The sequence below is a fragment of the Schistocerca nitens genome, chromosome 4, assembly GCF_023898315.1.
Source record: "Schistocerca nitens isolate TAMUIC-IGC-003100 chromosome 4, iqSchNite1.1, whole genome shotgun sequence".
Lineage (NCBI taxonomy): Eukaryota > Metazoa > Arthropoda > Insecta > Orthoptera > Acrididae > Schistocerca > Schistocerca nitens.
The window spans coordinates 869493078-869518999 of record NC_064617.1 but is presented as its reverse complement, the minus strand read 5'-3'; the positions used below and the strand labels follow the sequence as shown (position 1 = coordinate 869518999).

At 38.9% G+C, this 25922-nt stretch overlaps 1 protein-coding gene across 1 annotated transcript in view; it reads right to left on the bottom strand.

Moving 5' to 3' along the window:
* Positions 1–11616: 11616 nt before the first annotated feature.
* The window catches only part of LOC126253348 (U3 small nucleolar RNA-associated protein 6 homolog), a 130004-nt gene continuing 115698 nt past the window's right edge, over positions 11617–25922 (bottom strand). The window contains exon 11 of the mRNA XM_049954618.1: positions 11617–19021. Coding sequence (XP_049810575.1) covers positions 18837–19021 — 185 coding nt within the window. The 3' untranslated portion in view covers positions 11617–18836. The remainder of the gene's footprint in view (positions 19022–25922) is intronic.

Sequence of the window (25922 nt, the reverse complement as noted above, 5' to 3'; positions counted from 1 at the left end):
TTGTCATTACCCTCAGTCATTGTCACCTACTTAAGCACCCACTCCTTTCCAGTTTTTGGATACTTGAGTGTCATTGTTTAAATAGCTAAAAAGAAAGCAATGAAAGACTATCACTTCCAGTTTTGTTTTTTTGCTAAAAATATAATTGAAAGTAATTAATAATTATGGTTCAAAAGTTATCAGTATCGCTCAGTAATATTTAATGACAAGTCATTCTTTCTAATTGAATGAAGACAATGTAAAGTAAAGTAACTTAAAATTATAAAACTAAAGTAATTCTGACAACTGGAAATCAAAGAAAAGAATAAATTAACCTCACATATGAAACTTCCTGGCAGATTAAAACTGTGTGCCCGACCGAGACTCGAACTCGGGACCTTTGCCTTTCGCGGGCAAGTGCTCTACCAACTGAGCTACCGAAGCACGACTCACGCCCGGTACTCACAGCTTTACTTCTGCCAGTACCTTGTCTCCTACCTTCCAAACTTTACAGAAGCTCTCCTGCGAACCTTGCAGAACTAGCACTCCTGAAAGAAAGGATATTGCGGAGACATGGCTTAGCCACAGCCTGGGGGATGTTTCCAGAATGAGATTTTCACTCTGCAGCGGAGTGTGCGCTGATATGAAACTTCCTGGCAGATTAAAACTGTGTGCCCGACCGAGACTCGAACTCGGGACCTTTGCCTTTCGCGGGCAAGTGCTCTACCAACTGAGCTCTCGCAGGAGAGCTTCTGTAAAGTTTGGAAGGTAGGAGACGAGGTACTGGCAGAAGTAAAGCTGTGAGTACCGGGCGTGAGTCGTGCTTCGGTAGCTCAGTTGGTAGAGCACTTGCCCGCGAAAGGCAAAGGTCCCGAGTTCGAGTCTCGGTCGGGCACACAGTTTTAATCTGCCAGGAAGTTTCATATCAGCGCACACTCCGCTGCAGAGTGAAAATCTCATTCTGGAACCTCACATATGTCATCTCTGTGTTTGTTGTAATAAGGCTATTGTGTACCAGCTTGGTTCACATTTTGCCATTGTCTATCTATTGAAAGTTAACAATTGCTTACTTGATTCAGCAAAATTTCAAAGTAATTACAATCTTTCCAAAGTACACAGCTTGCCTAGTCCAGGAATCTAGTGCACAAAAGTAAACATTAATCTAAGATTACGTAAATCAGTGCCGTAGTGAAATAGCGACAGCAAGTCAATCATTTACTTTTCAATAACGCGTTTAAGTACCCTTTCCTAAATTAACAGATCTGAGCATTAACAATATAAGACAACCACTTCCTTTATTCATTGTTATTTTTTAATGTATTGCATTGTTAGAAACTTGGGTCAACCTCCTGTTGTGACACATTTTCACTGCTCTCTGCATTATTGACCTGATGTTGGACAAACAATGCCAAATTGGGCTGCAATAATATTAACTAATTTCTGTGTTATTTCAATTACATTTGTTGTGGACTGAGTAATTTGGTATCCCTTTTCATTTCATATTTTACGTCAGTAAAGCCACTGTAAGTTTTAAACCAAATCCAAATAAATGGAATATGCAGGAGTAGAATAGATTGCTCATTAGAATGGCCTGTTGTACATTTCTCTTCAGTAACTGGTCACATTCTCTTTGGAGGTGATAGCCTCATCCAAAATGAAATTCATTAGGCATATGTGGTCACTGTTATATTATTGCATAACCAATTAGCAAGAAGGGAGGGGGTCAGAGGCTGACTTGTTAAAATTTATGGAATCTCTAAACAAATTCTCCCAATTAAATTTCACATGGTCATGTTCAGAATCCCATGCCACTTTCCTTGATGTTGACCTCATCCTCACTGATGGTCAGCTACACTCATCTGTTAACATTAAATCTACTAACAGACAACAGTACTTATACTTTGACAGTTGCTGTCTTTTCCATGTCAAACGTTCCCTTGACACAGCCTTGGCATTCAAGGTGAACATATTTGTTCAGATGCAGACACTTTACACTAATACACCACCATTCTCACCTCATCCTTCACTGGAAGTAATTACCTCACCAAACTAGTTCAAAAGCAGATTTCTCGGGCCATCACATCCAATTCTGGTACTGATGGTCCCTCCAACAAACAGCTCTGGAGCACACCACTTGTCACTCAGTGCTATCCTGGTCTTGAATGTATTAATCAACAACACAACAACCTGTGGTAGAGCATGCTCTACAACATGTCAGTCGTGATCTCAGTGCCTGTTTCACCACACGTGCCAATCAGATTTCTCCCTCAGACCTCAGAACACAGGTGGGGGAAATGGCATTACATGTTCTCAGTTCTCACCACCCACCTGGCCTTGATTTACATTAATTTTTTTGGTCTCCACAATATTAAGAAATGGACAGATTGCTACTCACCATGAAGATGACATACTGAGCTGCAGACAGGCACAATGAACAGACTAACACATTGAACTTTCAGAACAAACACACACACACACACACACACACACACCATTACATATCATCATGTACGCATGAGGTGTCCTTGCTTGTATGTGTTTTCTTTTCTGTAGAAGGCTCTGGCCAAAAGCTGAGTGTGTAACTTTCATTGTGCCTGTCTGCAACACACTGTGTCCCCTTTATGGTGAGCAGCAATCTATTCCTTTCACAATATTTTTGATATTCCAACTTGGCATTTCCAGTGTTTTCTTTGGTCTCAGCGCTTCTTTTCAGTAACTATTCCTTTCTTCACTCCATTTTAGTTTACTGTCACTTTTATTCTCCATGACACATGTCCACCAGATATAATGAATGCCATTAGCTTTCTGCTCTTATTTGACTTTTGTCAGTAATCTCTTTCTTGCTTACTACCCTGAATTCCATCTTTAAGATCTCATGTTTTCAAAACTCATTTGGTGCAGTCTTTTCATCCCACTCAGTTAGTAATTTTCCTTCATTCCTCTTCCTTCCCTTAAAAAACTTCAGGCAGTACAAAAAACCACCATTGACTCCAAAAGCTTGCACATTTCCTTAACTTTTATGTGTATTTCCTCCTGGATGAGTAGATTTGTTATCTATCATGTTATAACATGTTTTCAAAAATTCATTACTTTCCATGTTGTTGTTATTCCATGCAGGATTTTGAATCGTTTAACATAATAGCAGAATAGACTACATAAATCGCAAAATGAGGCAGAGAAAATTCATATTAAACAAAGTTTCAAATAACTGGATGAGCACAGTATGGGAACAAATACAAACAGATGGAGAACTGGAGGAGTACAACATGGAGATAATGGCAACATACTTGGAAAGGGATTCTCACCAAATTTCAGGAGCAAATGCTAGGTCCACAAGCTGCGACATTGTCACAAATAAAACAGTGACACGAATATAGAAAAAATTTCCTTTACTTTACATCTATTGTCACAAACTTTTTGTCAACAGATTACCAGTTTTGATCTACAATGACCTTTTTGGATCTGCAGCAAAATATGGCAAAACATAAATACACTAGCCGATTGTCTACAGCTTAAAACAAGAAAATAGCCCATAATGAAAAGTACTACTGACATACATATACATTTGTTTGCCTTAAGTATCAAGAGGCATGCCTGTTTTATAAAAACAATGTCCTAATGTATTGCAGCTACAGTGGCATTGTCAAATATACATAAATATGTACAAGTCATCCTATCAGCAGCACTATTGTTCAAAACAAACTGCCGTACAGTAGCCACAAGATGTTTGTGTTTTAAGTTCACCAGGTGTCACTACTGCAGATATACACAAGTCTTCAATGATTAATTGAACAATGTAAAATAAAGGGGGAAAACAATTGGTAAAGTCTATAATGGTCTTATAAAGTATGAGAGACATTACAGTAATAAAAAGTGATGAAGTATAACACCACAAAAGTTAGATTGCTAAAAAGAGGAAGAGTTAAGAGACAGTATTTGACATATGCTCAAGTGTCAATATTATAGGTAATGATATAAATAATAAACAGCTTTCATAGAGCACTAAATAATATTAAAAAACTATAAAACAAATAGCTAAAGAAGCCACAATGAAGGAAAACATACTGTTTCATATAATCAGCGCCCTCTGTTAGCACTAACGCGAGAATGCTGCGCATAAGAGAGAAGTTGTTACAGGAGCGTGAGTGTCAGAGGACCCCTCGTACCATGCGGCATGCCGTTGCAAGACAAGAATGATAAAATTCCATACCAGTGCATGAACAAAATTATCTAGTTAATGCAATATATTATATAAACAGAGCAGGAACAAGAAAATACTAGAGTTATGCATACAACATACAAAAACAAAGTAAATATGCGAGGCACCCTATACTATGTGAAACTATCAATAAACTATATATAACAGAGGCATCCAGTGATTAAACTAAAACATTGTCAAACAAAGAAAAGTAGGCACTGGGCATGAAGTCACTCTGTCAGTTAAGCAGTTTTGTTGGTTCTTTCTTTTTTGCTTCATAAATTTCAAGCTCCTCTAACAAATTAAGGGCACAGCCATTTTCCACTCTTTGGAGAATACACATACAATTCTTTCTCCCTATAAACTGACCAGTTTCAGATAAATTCTGTCCCAAAGTAGTTTTGTTACGTAGCTGTGAATGTTCTTTAAACCTTAAGATAAAGATTGGCTTGTTTGACTCGCATAATATTTGTCACAGTTACTGCAGTCAATCCTGTATACTCCAGAGCCATCAAATTTGTCATATTTCCCTTTCAGTTTATGTTTTATTTGCAGTTTTAGGGTGGTGTTAATCCGAAAGCCACATCTGACATCCAACTTTTTAAAATGTTTTTCAATTTGCAAGGACATTTTGCCATTAAATTTCATAGGAATGGTTTTCGTTCTGTCTTTACTGGTTCTATTGTGTGTGTGTGTGCTGTTTGTTATATGTTTCTTAAGCCTATTGTAGGGGTGCATGACATCATTTACAGAAAAGCAGTTAGCTACCGCAACCTGCTTTAAAATACTGAGTTCTTTACATATTTTGCTTTTGTCCAAAGGTAGACAAAGGAGCCAGTGAACCATTGAGGCCTTTTTATATTGGGGAGAAAGGTATGAACTGGCGCTGATGAAACTATCTGTACAAGTAGGTGTTCTAAACATTGAAAACTTACGTTTGTTGTTAAGGTCAACATAGTTAATGGAGCCCTCTTCTTGAACTTCAGTAGTAAAAGTTATTTTTGGGTGCATGCTACCTATTGTTAGGGCAAATGTGTTGACCTCACTTGTGTCACCTTCTATTAGTAATAAAATGTACAGAACTAATCGAATTTCTAGAATTTGTCTTAGTTTACAATTTTTTTTACTTTCAACGGCAAAATTTACTGTCAAAAAGATGGTCTTGGGATGGGTAATAGTCTAGCTGGTACTTAAGCAGATATTTCTGTCAACGATTTAGAATGTCAATTTTTTGCCAAGTTTCCGCAGCTAAAAGATAAAACTATTTATTATAAACGGTACGTTGATGACAATTTATTGCTGATAGTTCACTTAGTATAGAGTGCCTTACATATTTACTTTGTTTTCGTACATTGTACGCATAACTCTTGTATTTTCTAGTTCCTTCTCTGTTTATATAATATACTGCATGTTGTTCATGCACCGATACGAAATTTGATCATTCTTTTCCTGCAACAGCACACCACAGGATACGAGGGGCCCTCCGAGGGTCACGCTCCTGTAACCATTTCTCTCTTATGCAGCATTCTGGCGTTAGCACTAACAGAGGGCACTGATTACATGCAGCAGTATGTTTTCTTTCATTGCGGCTTCTTTACCTATTTGTTTTATAGTTTTTTTATATTATTTTGTGCATTATGAAAGTTGTTCATTAATTATGTTATTATCTATAATACTGGCACTTGAGCATACACTACACTCTAACTAATCCAGCCCTCAGTAGTCCGGCCTCTCAGTAATTCGTCCCACATCCAAAAACACATGCACACTGAATTATCGTGCACAACAATGCTTAGTTAAACAATGGTTTATATACTGTATTTGAATTTGTAGCTTTCTTTACAGTTCGGATTCATGTCTTTTAAAAGGAAACACGTTACACTAGACCTCAAGCAGAAACTCGAAATTTCAGATAAGTTAAATCGGGGTTCTTCGCAGAAAGCCATTGCTGCCGAGTTCAATGTTGGTCGAGCAACTATTTATGACATCTTAAACAAAGAACATCTTATTCGGCAGTACTCAATACAAGTGGATAGTGAGTTGGGGAAACGGAAGGTTATGCGAAACAGTGAGAATGAAGAGCTGGACGTAGCTGTTTATAGATGGTTCATACAACAACACAGTAAAGGAATTCCAGTCAGTGGCCCAATTATAAAGAAAAAAGCAGCTGCATTTAATACACAACTTGGCGGTATTAACTTACTTGCAGCAAGCAAAGGTTGGCTATCAAACTGGAAAAAACGACCGGGCATTTGGCAGCTGACAGTCACTGGGGAAAGTCACTCAGCTAACGATAAGGATGCTGACGAGTTTGTAAGCAAGATATGGAAGATAACAGAGGAAGAAGCTTTAATTGCTGATCCCTTGTATAATGCTGATTAATCAGGCCTCTTTTACAAGATGCTTCCTTCATAAACACTAGCTGCCATGAATGAGAAGGAAGCTCATGGTTACAAGCAACAGAAACAGTGTGTAACATTAATGGCGTGTTGTAATGCAAATGGTAGTCATAAACTACTGCTTATGGTGAGTGGAAAATCACAGCATCCACATTGTTTTTAACACACTGACATAAATACTCTACCAGTGCAGTATTGTGCTCAGAAGAAAGTGTGGATGGACAGAAAAATACTGTTTTCTCTCAGCGGTTTCGTAAAAAATTTGTAGCAGCAGCAAGAAAAGAGCTAAAGAAGAAAAAGCTTCCACTGAAAGCTATCCTTTTAATTGACAATTTTCCCAGTCATCCTTCAGAGGTTTCTCTAAAGTCCGATGGTATACAAGTACTCTTTCCCCCAACCAATGTGACAGACCTAATTCAGCCCACTGACCAGGGAATCAATTAAACGTCATTATCGACATTCACTTCTTGTCTCCTTGCTGAGCGAAAGTGAAAACAACTCTACCGAGACTATGCTGAAGGTGTGGAAACCAATTAAGATACGTGATATTGTTTTCCAAGCAGCCAAAGCATGGGATAAAGTGGAGAGCGTTACCATAATGAAGAGCTGGAGAAAATCGTGGCCATCCATTGAGTTGCATCCAGTAGTGAGTGACAGCAATGAGCCAATCAATTCAGAATTATCAATTACTTTGTACACTGACATGTTCCACAATATTCCAGGAGGAGGAGAAATTGATAATGAAGATGTCGCAAAATGGCTGAATGAGGAAAACTGTGATATGGACCAAACTTTAGCAGATGAAGAAATAATCAAAATCATGTAAGAAAGTAATGACAAAAGTGACAAAGAAGAGGACACAGGAGGAGACAACATGAGGATTTCTCATACTGCTGATGCTGAAGCTGTTGAGGTCTGCCTGGAGTACATTATGCAACAACCAGATACATGCAGTACCGATGTAATGCTTGTAAAGTGGTTGCTTGATAAAGCAACCGCTGTTGTGTATCATCATCATGACATATACAGGGTGTTTCAAAAATGACCGGTATATTTGAAACGGCAATAAAAACTAAATGAGCAGCGATAGAAATACACCGTTTGTTGCAATATGCTTGGGACAACAGTACATTTTCAGGCAGACAAACTTTCGAAATTACAGTAGTTACAATTTTCAACAACAGATGGCGCTGCGGTCTGGGAAACTCTATAGTACGATATTTTCCACATATCCACCATGCGTAGCAATAATATGGCGTAGTCTCTGAATGAAATTACCCGAAACCTTTGACAACGTGTCTGGCGGAATGGCTTCACATGCAGATGAGATGTACTGCTTCAGCTGTTCAATTGTTTCTGGATTCTGGCAGTACACCTGGTCTTTCAAGTGTCCCCATAGAAAGAAGTCACAGGGGTTCATGTCTGGCGAATAGGGAGGCCAATCCACGCCGCCTCCTGTATGTTTCGGATAGCCCAAAGCAATCACACGATCATCGAAATATTCATTCAGGAAATTAAAGACGTCGGCCGTGCGATGTGGCCGGGCACCATCTTGCATAAACCACGAGGTGCTCGCAGTGTCGTCTAAGGCAGTTTGTACCGCCACAAATTCACGAAGAATGTCCAGATAGCGTGATGCAGTAATCGTTTCGGATCTGAAAAATGGGCCAATGATTCCTTTGGAAGGAATGGCGGCCCAGACCAGTACTTTTTGAGGATGCAGGGACGATGGGACTGCAACATGGGGCTTTTCGGTTCCCCATATGCGCCAGTTCTGTTTATTGACGAAGCCGTCCAGGTAAAAATAAGCTTCGTCAGTAAACCAAATGCTGCCCACATGCATATCGCCGTCATCAATCCTGTGCACTATATCGTTAGCGAATGTCTCTCGTGCAGCAATGGTAGCGGCGCTGAGGGGTTGCCGCGTTTGAATTTTGTATGGATAGAGGTGTAAACTCTGGCGCATGAGACGATACGTGGACGTTGGCGTCATTTGGACCGCAGCTGCAACACGGCGAACGGAAACCCGAGGCCGCTGTTGGATCACCTGCTGTACTAGCTGCGCGTTGCCCTCTGTGGTTGCCGTACGCGGTCGCCCTACCTTTCCAGCACGTTCATCCGTCACGTTCCCAGTCCGTTGAAATTTTTCAAACAGATCCTTTATTGTATCGCTTTTCGGTCCTTTGGTTACATTAAACCTCCGTTGAAAACTTCGTCTTGTTGCAACAACACTGTGTTCTAGGCGGTGGAATTCCAACACCAGAAAAATCCTCTGTTCTAAGGAATAAACCATGTTGTCCACAGCACACTTGCACGTTGTGAACAGCACACGCTTACAGCAGAAAGACGACGTACAGAATGGCGCACCCACAGACTGCGTTGTCTTCTATATCTTTCACATCACTTGCAGCGCCATCTGTTGTTGAAAATTGTAACTACTGTAATTTCGAAAGTTTGTCCGCCTGAAAATGTACTGTTGTCCCAAGCATATTGCAACAAACGGTGTATTTCTATCGCTGCTCGTTTAGTTTTTATTGCCGTTTCAAATATACCGGTCATTTTTGAAACACCATATATATATATATATATATATATATATATATATATATATATATATATATATATATATGATCATGCTGGTGCTGATTTTGCATTTAACTTTTGACAATGTCACAGTGGCTGCAATACATTAGGCATTATTTTTATAAAACACGCATGCCTCTTGATACTTAAAGCAAACAAATGTATGTGTATGTTAGTAGTACTTTTTGTTATGGTCTATTTTATTGTTTTAAGCTGTAGACAATCTGCTATTGTATTTATGTTTTCCCATACTTTGCTGTAGATCTGAAGATGGTCATTATAGACCAAAACCGGTAATCTGTTGACAAAAAGTTTGTGACCATAGATGTAAAGTAAAGGAAATTTAAATACTAGGTCAACAGATGAAAACATTTGATTTCACTAAAAAGGGAAATAATCAGAATCAGCCAATAACAAAATAAAATAGCATTTTCATAGTATGTTTACAGATAGAAATTACCCAGAAGCACCAAATTTTATGATAAGGGTGGAGATAGAAATGTCTCCTTCGAATCCAAAACAAGCTCAGAGTAATGAGCAGAATTTTTAGATTTACCTACCTTAATGAAATTTTTTGGTTTGCAACCATGGAAAGTAGTTTATTTAGTGCTCCAATTTAAGTGTCAGCAAATGTTGTTGGGTAAATTAGAAAATAAAAATGCATAGGAAATACTAATAGGAAAATGAAGAAATTAATAAGAATTGGATCATAAACTCTGATTCAATAAGGATAGGACAGATAGCAGTCTGTCCCAACAAAAGAAATTTTTTTTTTTTTTGAGTGGTTAAGGGCAACCATGGGAATATAAATCAAGATGATTGGATGGGGATTTGCACCCTATTCCTCCCATATGTTGACCAAGTTGTTTAATCACTGTACCACCTCACTCAGTTTGATATTAGGACCTAAATTCATCGATTCAATCACTTATAAAACTTTACAAACTCATCAGAGGAATTTCCCATTGACAATTATACCAAAGCAAATTTTTTGAATGTTACTCTCTACAAAGTAAAACAAACTTATTAATGTAAATACTCGAAAGTCCCGGTGGAATAGAAATAACAGATTGAGTAAAAGTAATTTATTATCATTTAGATGTGTTAAGCAGTTAACAAAAACACAAAAACATAAACTATCACTGAAAATATTGCCGAGTTTTCAGAAAATGTCCTCCTCCATATCAAACCTAGTGGCCATCCCCCACCCCCACCTCGCACCACGCATGCAAATGCACACAGCTTCTTTGTTCCATAAGTTTATTATTACAAGCAGAAATGCAAGGAACAGGGTGAAAACAGTACGTGGGTCTGTGAGTTTAATTAGACAGGCTCTCAAGTACCAGAAAACACAAAATATGCTGCTTTCTAATGACCTAGTGCTGCCATGAAAGGTGCACTATGAAAGCAGTTCAATTCTCAACTTCAATTACAAAAATTTCCATCGAGACTTCTGCATTTCAATTAAAACATAACTGGCAGACACTGGGAGACTGTATAACAGATATTTGTGTTAAATGAGTTGACTTACAGCTTGGACTACATGAGGGTCTTTATTTGTAACATACATGAACAGATAAAACTTTTACAGCTGTAGATACATTCAGTAAAGCGACAGAAACATTTCAGCACATGAACAACAAGAAATAAATACTGCCTAACAATTTTCTCTAAATACTATCTATGATTATAATTGTTATACAAATTCAGAATATATTCATTATCTATACTATGAGGGTTAGTCAAAAAATAAAGCCTCCTACAATTTTACCTCCTTATATAAAGCCTGTTAACTGAAAAATTTGACGAAATGTTGACCAGCAGGTCGGTGAGTCCACATAACATTTAGCGAGTTGATGACATCATTCGTGGTGACCACTGGGTGACCGCAGGTCATTTGTGTCACATGTCACATTACACCCCCCTCCCTCTCCCCCCTGGAGAAACACAGCGTGACAGCAATCATAGAATCAAAGAGGTCAGAGAGATAAATGGAACTGTATCACAGAAACTCACTGAAGAAGAATCCATGCATCAATGGCTTCAGAAGCAGGACCGTGTGTTTCAACACACTGCAATACATGTCAAGTCTGGGCAAATGGATGCAGATTATACTGAAAAGTGCATTTGGAGGGAGAAAAAGGGGGCATTACTTTTTGACTGACCCTCATACAAAGAGTATTATTATGACACATTCAAGCTCTAAACATCAATTAAATAACAGTCTTTATGGAATGACTGCATATCAACAATTACTTAGTAACACACATACATAATATTTAAAATGCACATAATTATCATGTATAAGCAAATTTTGGAGGAATAAACATTTTTTACAGTAGCTTATCCTGTGCAACAGTGTGTGAAAGATACGACAGCAAGGACAGGACATGCAGGTGTGTGTGTTCACACGCGCGCGCCCGCACCCACCCACCCACCCACCCACCCACCCACCCACCCACCCACCCACACACACACACACACACACACACACACACACACACACACAGGAACAAAGAGCTCACGACTAAAACCACCTCTTACAGTCTGAAGAGCTACATCCCAACACCCAATGGTTCACTGAGAAACTGGTGTGCTTTGATAGGCTTTATGCATGAAAACAACCACGAGGAATAAAAGGGTCACAGTTGCCTGTAGTTCAAGGTTTAACAAAGTCTACTAGATCTGAATAATGTATACCACTAAGCTAGGCACAGAAAGACAAATAATAGGTCTGTTATCATCTAATCTGTTTGAAGAAGACAACTTAGGTGGAATCCATGCTCCAACCCATCATTCAGCAAAAACACACAGGCACAAGCGCACGCATGCACGCACACAAACAAACAAAGGGACAGAGAGCGAGAGAGAGAGAGAGAGAGAGAGAGAGAGAGAGAGAGAGAGAGAGAGGAGGGGGCAGGGAGGGGGGGGGGGAGACTGGTTGGCTGATTTGGGGGAGGGGACCAAACAGCAAGGTCATTGGTTCCATCAGATTAGGGAAGGATGGGGAAGGAAGTCAGCCGTGCCCTTTCAAAGGAACCATCTCTGCAGTTGCCTGAACTGATTTAGGGTAATCACAGAAAACCTAAATGAGGATTGACAGGTGGATGTTTGAACCATCATACTCCCAAAGTGAGTCTAGTGTGTTAACCACTGCACCACCTCGCTCGGTCACAGAGAGAGAGAGAGAGAGAGAGAGAGAGAGAGAGAGAGAGAGAGGGAGGGAGAGGGGATGTGTGGTGACAATATCAACATGCAATCTTATTGTGGAAATGTAAAAACAAAGAGCTTGTGGACAGTCTGAAGAGCTACATCCCAACGCCCAATAGTTCAATGACGGATTGGTGGGCTTTACACATTTAGAATAACCACAGACAATATGAGGGCCACAGTTATTTGATGTGTAACACAAGACAATTGAACATCAATACACCTGAATAGCTAACACCAATAATCTAAGAACAAAAACACAAATAAGAGCTCTGTTACCATTTAAAGTCTTCTAAAAAGATAGATGGCTTAGTTGAAACTTAGGCTTCAACCTAGCATGCACCAAAACACACACACACACACACACACACACACACACACACACACACAGAGAGAGAGAGAGAGAGAGAGAGAGAGAGAGAGAGAGAGAGAGAGGAAAAGGGGGGAGGTGAATGTATGATAACAACAACATCCAATCTTATCGTGTAAAGGCAAAAACAAAGGACTCGCAGATAAGACAATCTCTTACAATCTGAAGAGCTATAGCCGAAGACCCAATAGCATACTTACAGACTGTTGCACTTTGGTGGGCTTTAGACAACAAAATAACCGCATCGAATAAGAGGACCACAGTTTTTGTTCAAGATTTAACACTGAGACTACTAAACATCAATACACCTTGAATAACATACACCACTAAGCTAAGCACAACAAGTTTAAGAAATGATATGGCACATTCAGCATTTCTCTATAAATTCACCTGATTTTTACATAGAGTAAGGCTTTAGAAACATTCTGAAGCAAGTGTCTGAAAACCTCTGAGGAAATTTTCTGATTTGGTTCTTCAAAAGTAGCAAGTTTAAAGCTAACTTGCTTGTTGAAAACGGTGTACACAAAGAGAAATATTATATTACTACAAGGATTGAGATAAAACACATGAAAATATGACAGAGGATATTCAGAAACTACTGGATGAATACCACTCTACCAAGAGTCAAATTTAATTTCAGGATACACAAAAACAAAAGAAAATTTGTGTGGAAAACAACAGAAACAGTGTTGGTAGCACATCATTGTACTGTTTACATTCTTCAGTATTTTTATCCCTCTAATGGAAAAAAAGAAAAAGAAATACTCCAAAAGAATCTGCTGACCTGCATAAATATCTACTGGGTCACAAAATAAAAAGGGAAATGTAAACAAAGCAGGAATTTTAAATGAAGATTCATCAGGCATGTGAAACATGGAGTGAACGAAAGTAGCAATTGACTTAAGTAATAAAATACATATCAATCAGCTTCTAAAAATGATTATGAAAAGGATGTCAATAGATTATAATGCATGGAAGAAATTCCATTTGCTAAGGTGCTGACAAGGGAAACTTCCCATTGCAACTGCCTCAGTTTTAGTGATAAGATGGTCCAGTGAATAGCCCGTCAAAAACTGAACACATGTCAAGCATGAAAACAAAAAGAAAGGCGAATGGTCCAAACTCAAAATGTGCAACATTGAGCAAATTTAAATAAAAATGACGACGTGTTTACGTGGTCACATTGTTGGATTGTGTAGGCGAAGATCCTTGTCCAAATCTCCCTCGTGCTGCATTCCCCTCCCCCACAAAATTATGAACTGTCCGCCCAATCATTGACATATCTGAATTCAAATTTGTGCCGGTGTTGTGGTGTAACACCCGTCTGCAACGGCGAGGTGTAAAGAAGGGACCCTCAGACGTACGTACCTCCTCTTTGTTCTACGCAAGTACCACATGTTATGACTCTTGCGCTCCGTTTTGAAGTTTTAATTCGAGAGTTCCTTTTTTGTAACGTAGTTCATAACCCTGTATTTGTTGTTTTCATTTCTGTGAGAGGTCTATGCGTCATCTTGCCTGCGCTCACTTTTCATCACATTTACTTGCAACAGTAATGTATTCTTACTGTATGACTCATATCCTATGACCAAAATACAGCTTGACAATTGCCAAGGCTACAGAAAGAGAACAGACATGTCAATGACCAGATGGACATTTCAAAATTTATCATTCGGGGGGTGGGGGATGGGGGGGGGGGGGGGCTGAGGGAGATTTGAACACTGATCTCCAGCTTTGCAGTCCAACATTGTGACGACACAACCATGATTCCATGGTGCTTGCAACTTGCTTGATGTTGCGCATCTTAAGCTTGGACCGTCCACTGTATCTTTTTTTGCAGTTCAGTATACCTTCTTCCAGTTTTAATGTTAGATCTGCGTTCAATTTTTAACGGGCTATCCCCTGGGCCATTTTATCACTAAATCAGAAGGGGTGGGATGGGAAGTTTCCCTTGTAAGAAGCACTAAGAAATGGTCATCAGAGGCAGATCACTAGCTTGAGATGTGTAAATAACAACCACAGCTGTCTTAGTGAAACTACCTAGTTATTCTCATGGATATTTCAAACAAACTGAAATGAAAGTCAGAAATTGTGCATTGAAACATGCACTTAGTACTTGTCCAACACAAGGCTGCTATTCTACACTAGATCACTTTCATATGTTGCAAACTGAAAGTTCACAGTAATAAGCACATCAAGAGGAAGTGAAGGACACCATCAAAGAACACTTATACACATAGTATAATTTACTAGAAAGCTATTTAAAGTTAAACAAATTAGTTTCTCCTAAAGTTATATTTTATCAGACATTTTCGTTCTGCACTACAAAGCTTCAGCAGGTTTTACACAGTTTTCACTTTTATAGGTGAATGTTGCACTGCTCTCCAAATTTAACTACACCAACACACAGCTGAATTCTAGAATGCTTTGCCTCTTACGAGCATATACCTCACAATCCTGCTCACTCTTAAATATAATGCATACTTAAACATAATTAACTTACCACACAATATCTGAATCAACCTTGATGCCACTGAGACTCAGATTTGTAACTTCCATTCACAATAGTGTCAAATAATTGTTGGTATTCACCTGTGGTGCAAGTGAAAGGAAGATACCAGAGCACTTTCTCTCCACAAGTCCAAAATTTCCCTTGAGGGGAGAGAGAATCAGCAGCATATGTCCAAGGACTTTACACATCATTACATACCTGAAGCTTTGACAAAAAAAAAAAAAAAAAAAAAGAGTCCCCTTCTCCATTTGACTCAATTTTCTGCGTGTCCACTCTTCAGTCAGCAAAACTGTCGTTAATCTACCTAATTTTTATATCTTCCCAATTCAGAGTTTCTTTGACATCTGCTTTGCAACCATGATGTTCTATGTCAGAAGTTTTATACCAGTTACCATTGATCCTTGCAACCTGCCAACAGGTCAAATTTCCTCAAACAATAGATTTATGCAGGAACAATTTTTAAATCCAACTTCATTTGGCCCAGATCTGTCTCTCACACATTGTACTGCTAACAAAGTAGCAATATGTGGGGTGAACTATGGCACCAAACAGCACATACTGAAGTAGCCAGTTTGATTTAAATATAATTTTATGTGGCACTAATTGTGTTTTGCCAGATTTATTGACTCAAAAGATGATAAATGTAGCATCAGCACTGAGACAGAAATTTGATTTGCACTACTGGAGGAACAATGCTGAGTGTTCAATTTCAGAACTGTACTGTGGCGTGATGGACTGCAGCCATGCAGTCGCTATAATAAATGAAGTCGTGGCATCATTTGCACACACCCAGTCCGACTGCATGTAAACTTTGTGATGCCTAATGTACAACCCTGTTAGACAAGCACAATGCTACTCGCAACTGCACACAGTGGCTTAATATTTTTGCCTTTTGAACTGTAACATACACATCACACATCTGAGTGCTGTCTCAATACAAAATTTGAGCATTAAAAGTGCATTATGAACATTGCACATGAATATGTGCATCATTCAGTTTTAATTAGAGGCACAGTAAACAGTTTAAAAGCTTTAATTAGGTAGGCAATCAAAAATTCAATGAAATAAACACCGATGGGTACAGGTGCTCAAATATTTGGTGAAGGCCTGAAGCTATGGGAGAATCACCCAATAAACTGGGTTTACATCATAACAAGAAAGCTCTTGAATCGTATAGTAAAAAAGAGATATGAGGAGGTGAACTACAAGAATGTTAGAATATAAATAGAAATGTAAAAGGAAATTGTCAGCCTTCTGGAAAAAACAACAACAAATAAGTAAAAATTTTTTTTACTGGAGCACTCACATATTAATTACATGAATGACTGACAGTGACAACAGAATTAGAGGTTACTTGTAGTTTTGTAGCTTTTCACAGAGAAAGCATTTCAAAGTACAAAAAGGTGAGCTGGAAACAATGACATTACCCAACCATTTGAAATGCACACAAATGTAGGATATAATAAATGACAGAAGAAATCTCTGACATTTGGCGGCAGTGGTGCATTGAGCGAACTCAATAGCAGCAGATGAAAATTTGGGCCGAACCAGGAGTCAAACCTTTCCATCAGCGGTCACCTTAACTGAGCACATCCCCAGTCAGATCCACATCTCCATATGCTACACGCTATGGAGTACCTCTCCATATCCATTAATTCACTTGCTCACAATCGGACTGTATTGTTGCAAGTGTTTGGATACTACTGTGCATCCGCACTGAAACATCTTAACGCCATTTGGCGTGTATATATTATACAGAAATTGTGTCTGTTCTTTTGGAACATTTCTATATAATAATAGGATATGACGATTTCCTTGTACGTGTGTACAAAAAATTTCATCTACGTAAGATACCTGAACAGGAAGATGCCAGTCCAAGCATGTGTCTCCTTTGGCAACCACAGATTAAATACCTCTCCCTAACATTGTAAGATAAGATGCCTGCTGTTTCATTTCAGTGTGTGTCTATACCAGTAGCAAAACATTAGTATGGTATATAAATTTAAATATGAACTAACTGAGAATGTAAAACTAGCCAATTTTCCTGCTGCTTTCTCCTGTTACTGTACAGCACTTTAAACAATGAACAAAAGACAAGTGGTAATCTAAAAATATAGCAAACCTAGCACAGGCATCATCCAAGATGGGGAACACGCTTGAATAGATCAAGGCAAGGAAAGGAAAATCAGCTGAGTATTTTTCAAAAGATTAATTCTAACATTTTTCTGAACAGATTTTGAGGCACTACCAAAAACATAAATCTGCACAGTCGGGCAAGGATATGAACTCTGTTGGAAAGTCCAGTGCATTATTCACTGTGTCGCCTCAATCAATCACAATAGAGAACTTGGGTCAACGTTACTAGTGTCTTACTTATGACATCATGGGGCACTAGCCAATGGCAGTGCATTGGCCCAAAATGGACTACATATCTTCTGACTCTATTCCATTAATTGTGTCTGCTGTCACGAGAATGATGCTTTCCACTATCACTGATAATAATGGTCAATTCCATTGCAGTAGGGGGTCGTGTATAGTTTCAGACAGGCCATCTACTGTCACTCTTTACTACCTTCAAAAATCTGTAAAGTCGTATATATCAATCACAATGGAGAACTTGGGTCAACGTTACTAGTGTCTTACTTATGACGTCATGTGGCACTGACCAATGGCAGTGCATTAGCCCAAAATGGACTACATATCTTCTGACTCTATTCCATTAATTGTGTCTGCTGTCACGAGAATGATGCTTCCCACTATCACTGATAATAATGGTCAATTCCATTGCAGTAGGGGGTCGTGTACAGTTTCAGACAGGCCATCTACTGTCACTCTTCACTACCTTCAAAAATCTGTAAAGTCATATCTCTCATTAGCGCCATTCACGATAAAGGAACATTTCACACCTTAAGACTTCATATTTTGCAATATGAATAATGAAAAATCTGAAGAGGTGAATTAGTTCAGAATTTTCCATACATTACTATGTCATACACACACAAGATACAACACTTATTATTCCCATATTTCTCATATTTTTCTTAAGAAAAGACAGAAATAAACCAGAATTTCAAGAAGTGGATATACTGGAACACAAGCAGTAATTCTTGACCAGGACTTTACCAACGGAAGAAGATTCCTACCCTGGAAGCCCAAGATCTGTTACCTTCACCTGTTTTGCATTTATTTCAATACTATCCCATTTGTTCCAGTTTATGTAATTGTCAGGTAGATTTATCCTATTCTAATTTAATGTAATTCACATTATTTTGAAATAATTGTGCATGCTTTCATTGGCGCAACAAAAAATATTTTTCACATCACAGTTAGATCATACAAACTGTGTTACATATTTCACATAATTAATACGTATTTATCTTTAAAAATGAATATGTAGAAAAAAATGTGCATAATTGATTACTTGATCGTTAAAAAAGAAGCTAAGCAACATGGTTACAATGCTAAGGAAATAAACAATCAGCAAAAATTGCAAAACATCTAATCATTTTGCATTTGAGAGATAAACAGGGAAATAAATCTCAATATGACTACACTACAGTGACGTACACAGATAAAAAAAAAAACCCTCTACAAAGCGACAGAAGAAGCAGCAGCATTCTGGCCCGCCATTCCAGTCTTCACGAGGCTGAATTCACTGATGAATGCATCCGTGTGCTTCGGATCCAAATTCTTCAATGCTCGCCAATATATCTCACTCACATTCTTTGCTTCACCAAGTTTTTGTTCAAATTTAACGTAATCCATCCAGACATCTGAAACAACAAGAAGCAAAAAAGATGCACAACTTGTGATATAATTCCAATTCTCTGCTGTCTTTCACTCTTAATAGATGACTGCATGTCCAAATTCATAACTGACTGACTTCCACAGAATGCAATGTCTTTAACTCATAACGTAAACTTACATAATATTTTAAATAAATGTACGTTGATGGCACACTACACAGTTCCGACAAATTAAATTTGTTTGAAATTTTCTGATTTGTTTGATACCAGACACACTAAATATATTAACTTGTGTGGGTATCTCTAAGGTGAATGCAATGTTCACATCTATTTATCAGTTTAATGTTAACATAAAATAATAAAAACATTTATTAGAAGACAGCAGGACAAATACATTATAGTGACATTATAGGGTTTGCAGGGCAGTGTTTTGTTTCACTGATCCATCACCACTGATATGCTGCGTTTCACATAAATCGTTTGACGAGATCACGTTATGAGTGTCTGTGCTATTGCAGGCAATCAAATAAATAACAGGGCTACCAGCAGATACGATTTCCTATCAGAGCCCAAAAAAAGTGAATATGCTCCTGTTTAAAAGTGTCTGGCTGAAAAGTGGAGTACCAGTTACCTCATTCTGCTTTCCTCAAAACCTTTAAAACTTTTCCCCAAATTTCTGGCTTGCGAATATATTCACAATTTTTTTAACATGCAATTCACCTCTCACTTCCAAAAGGTCCCCTAACTAACTAGCTCACATCCACCCACTTTCACTCATTGTCCCCCCACCCCCCGGGATATCTAACAGCTTCCTTTATTTTGCCTTACTACTGTGGCCTCTGTCTCTTCTCGCTGTCATATACTTCTCTTCCTCGTTGTCTTGTCATAGATTGGGTCTCATTATTACCAGCTCTCACTCACATTGTCTCCTTCTCTTTATTTGTCTCTCCTTCAATCTTTTCCCAGCACTTTTACTTCACTGTCAACATGTTGTACTGCTATTGTGTCCCTCTCTTTCTCTCACACAGCTATATCCCTTTGGCTCTTTCTATACCACAATCACGATCTACTATCTTCCAGTATATATTACTTCTCTCCTTTATCTCATTGCCACTGTCTCCTCCTCTCTAAGTACAAAAAAGCATGAACATGTTCGCATGCTAAATTTTTGGGAAAATTTTTAAAGGTGCTGATGAAGGCAGAATTCAAATGGCTCTAAACACTAGGGACTTAACGTACGAGGTCATCAGTCCCCTCTACTTAGAACTACGTAAACCTAACTAACCTAAGGAAATCACACACATCCATGCCCGAGGCAGAATTCGAACCTGTGACCGTAACAGCCGCACTGAAGCGCCTAGAACCACTCTACCACAGCAGCCAACCCCACTTTTCAGTCAGTGTCTTTTAAACAGGAGCATATTTGCTTTTCTCATGCTTCCAACAGCAGCATATTTGCACTGGTTCCCTTCTTTTCCCTGCCACACGAAGGCATGTCACTCGTATGAAAAGAACTTTATGGATGATTAAAATTTTGATAGTTTACTTTTGGAAAAGTGAAGTAACATACATCTCAGACTGGATTTAACATGTGCTTGCATATGCCCCAGTTCTACAATGTGGGGTTCCCAGAAGTCTTATGATGATAACAGAGACACTTTACGGCATATTTCTCCCTGCTACATCAGTTTATACACTATGTTTTCCCGACACACCAGATTTTGTACGTTCAAGTATAGCAACTTTGAACCTCTGTATCTTGGAAATGGATACAAACATCAAGAAAATTTTCAAGGTCGCTCGAGATTGGGATGTTAGCAATACACTAAAAATTTCAGCCTTCTGCTGTGCATAGTCTTGGAATCCACAGTTCAGTTTCAGAAAAAAAATTGTTTTCTAAGGAACCATCCATGAAACTGCCTCCATAAGCCCCTTAAGGCCCACTGTAGACCATACCAAACGCAAGAAGAACCAACACATTTGCTCCATTTAACTAAGCAGCAGAAAGTGTGTAATATTCATACTTTGACCCTGTACTATAGTATAGTGACACTAAGATATAAAGGGTCTATACAAGGGCGATGTACTTGAGGACAATATTATGGAAATGGAAGAGGATGTAGATGAAGATGAAATGGGAGATATGATACTGCGTGAAGAGTTTGACAGAGCACTGAAAGACCTGAGTCGAAACAAGGCCCTGGGAGTAGACAACATTCCATTAGAACTACTGACAGCCTTGGGAGAGCCAGTCCTGACAAAACTCTACCATCTGGTGAGCAAGATATTTGAGACAGGCGAAATACCCTCAGACTTCAAGAAGAATATAATAATTCCAATCCCAAAGAAAGCGGGTGTTGACAGATGTGAAAATTACCGAACTATCAATTTAATAAGTCAGAGCTGCAAAATACTAACACAAATTCTTTACAGACGAATAGAAAAACTAGTAGAAGCCAACCTCGGGGAAGATCAGTTTGGATTCCGTAGAAATATTGGAACACGTGAGGCAATACTGATGCTACGAATGATCTCAGAAGCTAGATTAACGAAAGGCAAACCTACATTTTTAGCATTTGTAGACTTAGAGAAGGCTTTAGACAATGTTGACTGGAATACACTCTTTCAAATTCTGAAGGTGGCAGGGGTAAAATACAGGGAGCGAAAGGCTATTTACAATTTGTACAGAAATCAGATGGCAGTTATAAGAGTCGAGGGACATGAAAGGGAAGCAGTGGTTGGGAAGGGAGTGAGACAGGGTTGTAGCCTCTCCCCGATGTTACTCAAATGGCTCTGAGCACTATGGGACTCAACTGCTGTGGTTATCAGTCCCCTAGAACGTAGAACTACTTAAACCTAACTAACCTAAGGACATCACACAACACCCAGCCATCACGAGGCAGAGAAAATCCCTGACCCCACCCCGCCCAAAATCGAACCCGGGAACCCGGGCATGGGAAGCGAGAACACTACCGCACGACCACGAGATGCGGGCCCCGATGTTATTCAATCTGTATATTGAGCAAGCAGTGAAGGAAACAAAAGAAAAATTCGGAGTAGGTATTAAAATCCATGGAGAAGAAATAAAAACTTTGAGGTTTGCCGATGACATTGTAATTCTGTCGGAGACAGCAGGGGACTTGGAAGAGCAGTTGAACGGAATGAATAGTGTCTTGAAAGTAGGATATAAGATGAACATCAACAAAAGCAAAACGAGGATAATGGAATGTAGTCGAATTAAGTCGGGTGACGCTGAGGGAATTAGATTAGGAAATGAGACACTTAAAGTAGTAAAGGAGTTTTGCTATTTGGGGAGCAAACTAACTGATGATAGTCGAAGTAGAGAGGACATAAAATGTAGACTGGCAATGGCAAGGAAAGCATTTCTGAAGAAGAGAAATTTATTAACATCGAGTATAGATTTAAGTGTCAGTAAGTCTTTTCTGTATTTGTATGGAGTGTAGCCATTTATGGAAGTGAAACATGGACGATAAATAGTTTGGACAAGAAGAGAATAGAAGCTTTCGAAATGTGATGCTACAGAAGAATGCTGAAGATTAGATGGGTAGATCCATAACTAATGAGAAGGTATTGAATAGAATTGGGGAGAAGAGGAGTTTGTGGCACAACTTGATTAGAAGAAGGGATCGGTTGGTAGGACATGTTCTGAGACATCGAGGGATCGCCAATTTAGTATTGGAGGGCAGCGTGGAGGGTAAAAATCGTAGAGGGAGACCAAGAGATGAATACACTAAGCAGATTCAGAAGGATGTAGGTTGCAGTAGTTACTGGGAGATGAAGACGCTTGCACAGTATAGAATAGCATGGAGAGCTGCATCAAACCAGTCTCAGGACAGAAAACAACAACAACAACAACAAGATGATTCTTTTGTTTGGGTATACAAATCGTCCCTAGCCCAAGGGCTACACAAAAACACTTGACCCTACCTTTTTGTCACCAACAGAACCTGAGGTATGGGGACCAGAAGAATCCCATATTTATGTGCGGCGATTTGGAATGTATCAGGTAGACATGCATACTGATGTTTTCATTATTATTATATTAATTAATACAGCCACAGTAAATCATTAACCCTCTGACTGCTGTGGATTCCAATGCACATTGACAGAGCTGGGTGTTACGCATATGACCGTCCAGTGGATATAAAAACCATTATCTCGGGAACGAAATGCGATATCATTCTGCTCTCAATTTAAAAAAAAAAGTCATTATCTTATCTACAATTTGTACACAGAAATGCATGAGCTAAAATCAACCATAAGTAAAGTCTACACAATGTGTTTTAATCTCTACAAACTTATTAAAATGTTGTGCAATGCTTTACTAAATTTGATGCAGCACAGAAACTACGACAAATAATGAAAAGAAATTCACTCCTTTATTGAACAAAGATGTCAAACTGTAAGACGTACAAAACTCAAATTTTTTCACCAAACAGTTTTCTTAAAATTGGATGAGTAAGTATTTCATAGCAACTGGAATGCCATCCCTTAGCACAGGTTGCAGCATTAGGTAAGTGGTACAGCGACAACAAAGTTATACCTCATGAGCATAAAAGACATTAAATTTCAATAACAGAAAATTTACAAAATTCAAATGATATGCACCAGCAAATTATTTTTTAAGGCTTCGACATGCCATTCATATTAATACTTCTGGCAACACTAGTCCAATCAAATAATTGTAAAGCATGATTACAAACCAAAAGCATTGCCATTCTGCAAGGGGCACATCTCAAAATTATACTGTTATGAATCTGTATCTGAATTTGATTTGACTCATGACGGATGATGTGAGAAAGCACGGGTCACACCTGTTTACCTCACACTTTTCTCATGACATACTGAAAGCTGCAGTATTTCGTGATTTCCAAAAAGCATTTGACTTAGTATCGCATCTAAGTATATTATCAGAAGTATGATCATATAGAGTATAAAGCAAAATTTGTGATTGCATTGAGGATGTTTTGGCAGGGAAGATGCAGCAAGTTATCTTAGATGGCGAGTCATTGTCAGATGTAGAAGTAACTTCAGGTGTGCCCCAGAGAACAGTGCTGGGACCCTTGCTGTTCATGTTGCATATCAATGACCTTGCGCAAATTACTGATAGTAATCTAAGTTGGTTGTTCCCCCCCCTCCCCTCCAGATGATGCAGTTATCTATACTGAAGTACAGTCTGGAAGAAGATGCATAAATATTGAGTGAGATCTTGGCGAGATTCTGAGGTAATGCAAATTTTGGCGACTTGTTTTAAATGCTCAGAAATATAAAACTGTTCGCTTCACAAAATGTAAAAACATTGTATCCTATGACTGTAATGCCAATGAGTCACAGTTGGAATTGGTCAACTCATAGAATGACCTGGGTGTTAACCCTCTGTAGGGCTATGGAATGGAATGATCGCATAGGCTCAGTCACGGGTAAATCAGGTGGTAGACTTTGCTTTATTGGTAGAATTCTGGGGAAATAAAGTCAGTCTACAAAGGAGATTGCTTAAAAATAACTCGCTTGACCCACCCTAGAATATTGCTCAAATGTGTGGGACCAGTACCACATATATTGAACATATGCAGCATGAATGGTCACAGGTTTGTTTGACCTGTAGGAGAGGGTTGCAAGAACTGCTAGACTCTTGAAGATAGATGTAAACTATTCCAACACAGCCTTCTTACTAGGTTTAAAGAACTGGCTTTAAATTATGACTCCAGAAAAATACCACCCCCTATGTAATGCTCCCATAGAGGAGGGGCAGAGCGAGAGAAATTAGGTCCGTCTGCATAGTTCAGAGAAACTTGTGCCAGAAGGCAGCATTCAAATGGTTGGTGTTGTGAAGCAGCTGTTGAAGTTACTTGTGTTGTGATGTGCAGCATGTTTGGCAACTGGATGGTCAATCTGTGTTCACCACAGTTTGGTAGTGGTCATTCATGCAAGTAGACAGTTGATTATTTGTCATGTCCACATAGAATGCTGTACAGTAATTGCATCGTAGCTGATATATAACATGGCTGCTTTGACACATGGCCCTCGTTTTATTGGGTAGGAAATGCGGGTGAATGGACTGTGGTAGGAGATGCAGGTGACTGTATGGGGCAGGTCTTGCACCTGGAATGACCACAAGGGTATGGCCCATGGGATGCAGGGCTGTAAGTATGATGGGAATAAGGATGGATGAGAATGTTCTTTAGGTTAGGTGGGTGGCATAACACTACTTTGTGGGATGTGGGTAAAATTTGGTTAGAATATCTCTCATCTCAGGGCACAACGAGGGGTTGTCAAAGCCCTGGTGGAGGATGTGGTTGAGCTTTCAAAGACCAGAGTGATCAGAGGAGTGCTACTTGGTGGATGGTTAAGGGGAGCCGGAACGAGCCATCTCCCCCATGTTAATTTTAGCGCAAATACAAGGAACATTTTTCTAAAACCATTAAACATATTGCTCTGAAATTTGGACTACATGTTCAGTGAACATGTCTCTAAAACTTATAATGTCACGTAAAAAAATATTTATTGGCTTTTGTTTTACAATTTTTTGTAACAGATGCTTATTTTTTTCTCTAAAATTTTGAATTTTACACTTTTTCTTCTGTTGTTGTTGTTGTTGTTGTGGTCTTCAGTCCTGAGACTGGTTTGATGCAGCTCTCCACGATACTCTATCCTGTGCAAGCTTCTTCATCTCCCAGTACCTACTGCAACCTACATCCTTCTGAATCTGCTTAGTGTATTCATCTCTTGGTCTCCCTCTACGATTTTTACCCTCCACGCTGCCCTCCAATGCTAAATTTGTGATCCCTTGATGCCTCAAAACATGTCCTACCAACCGATCCCTTCTTCTAGTCAAGTTGTGCCACAAACTTCTCTTCTCCCCAATCCTATTCAATACCTCCTCATTAGTTACGTGATCTACCCACCT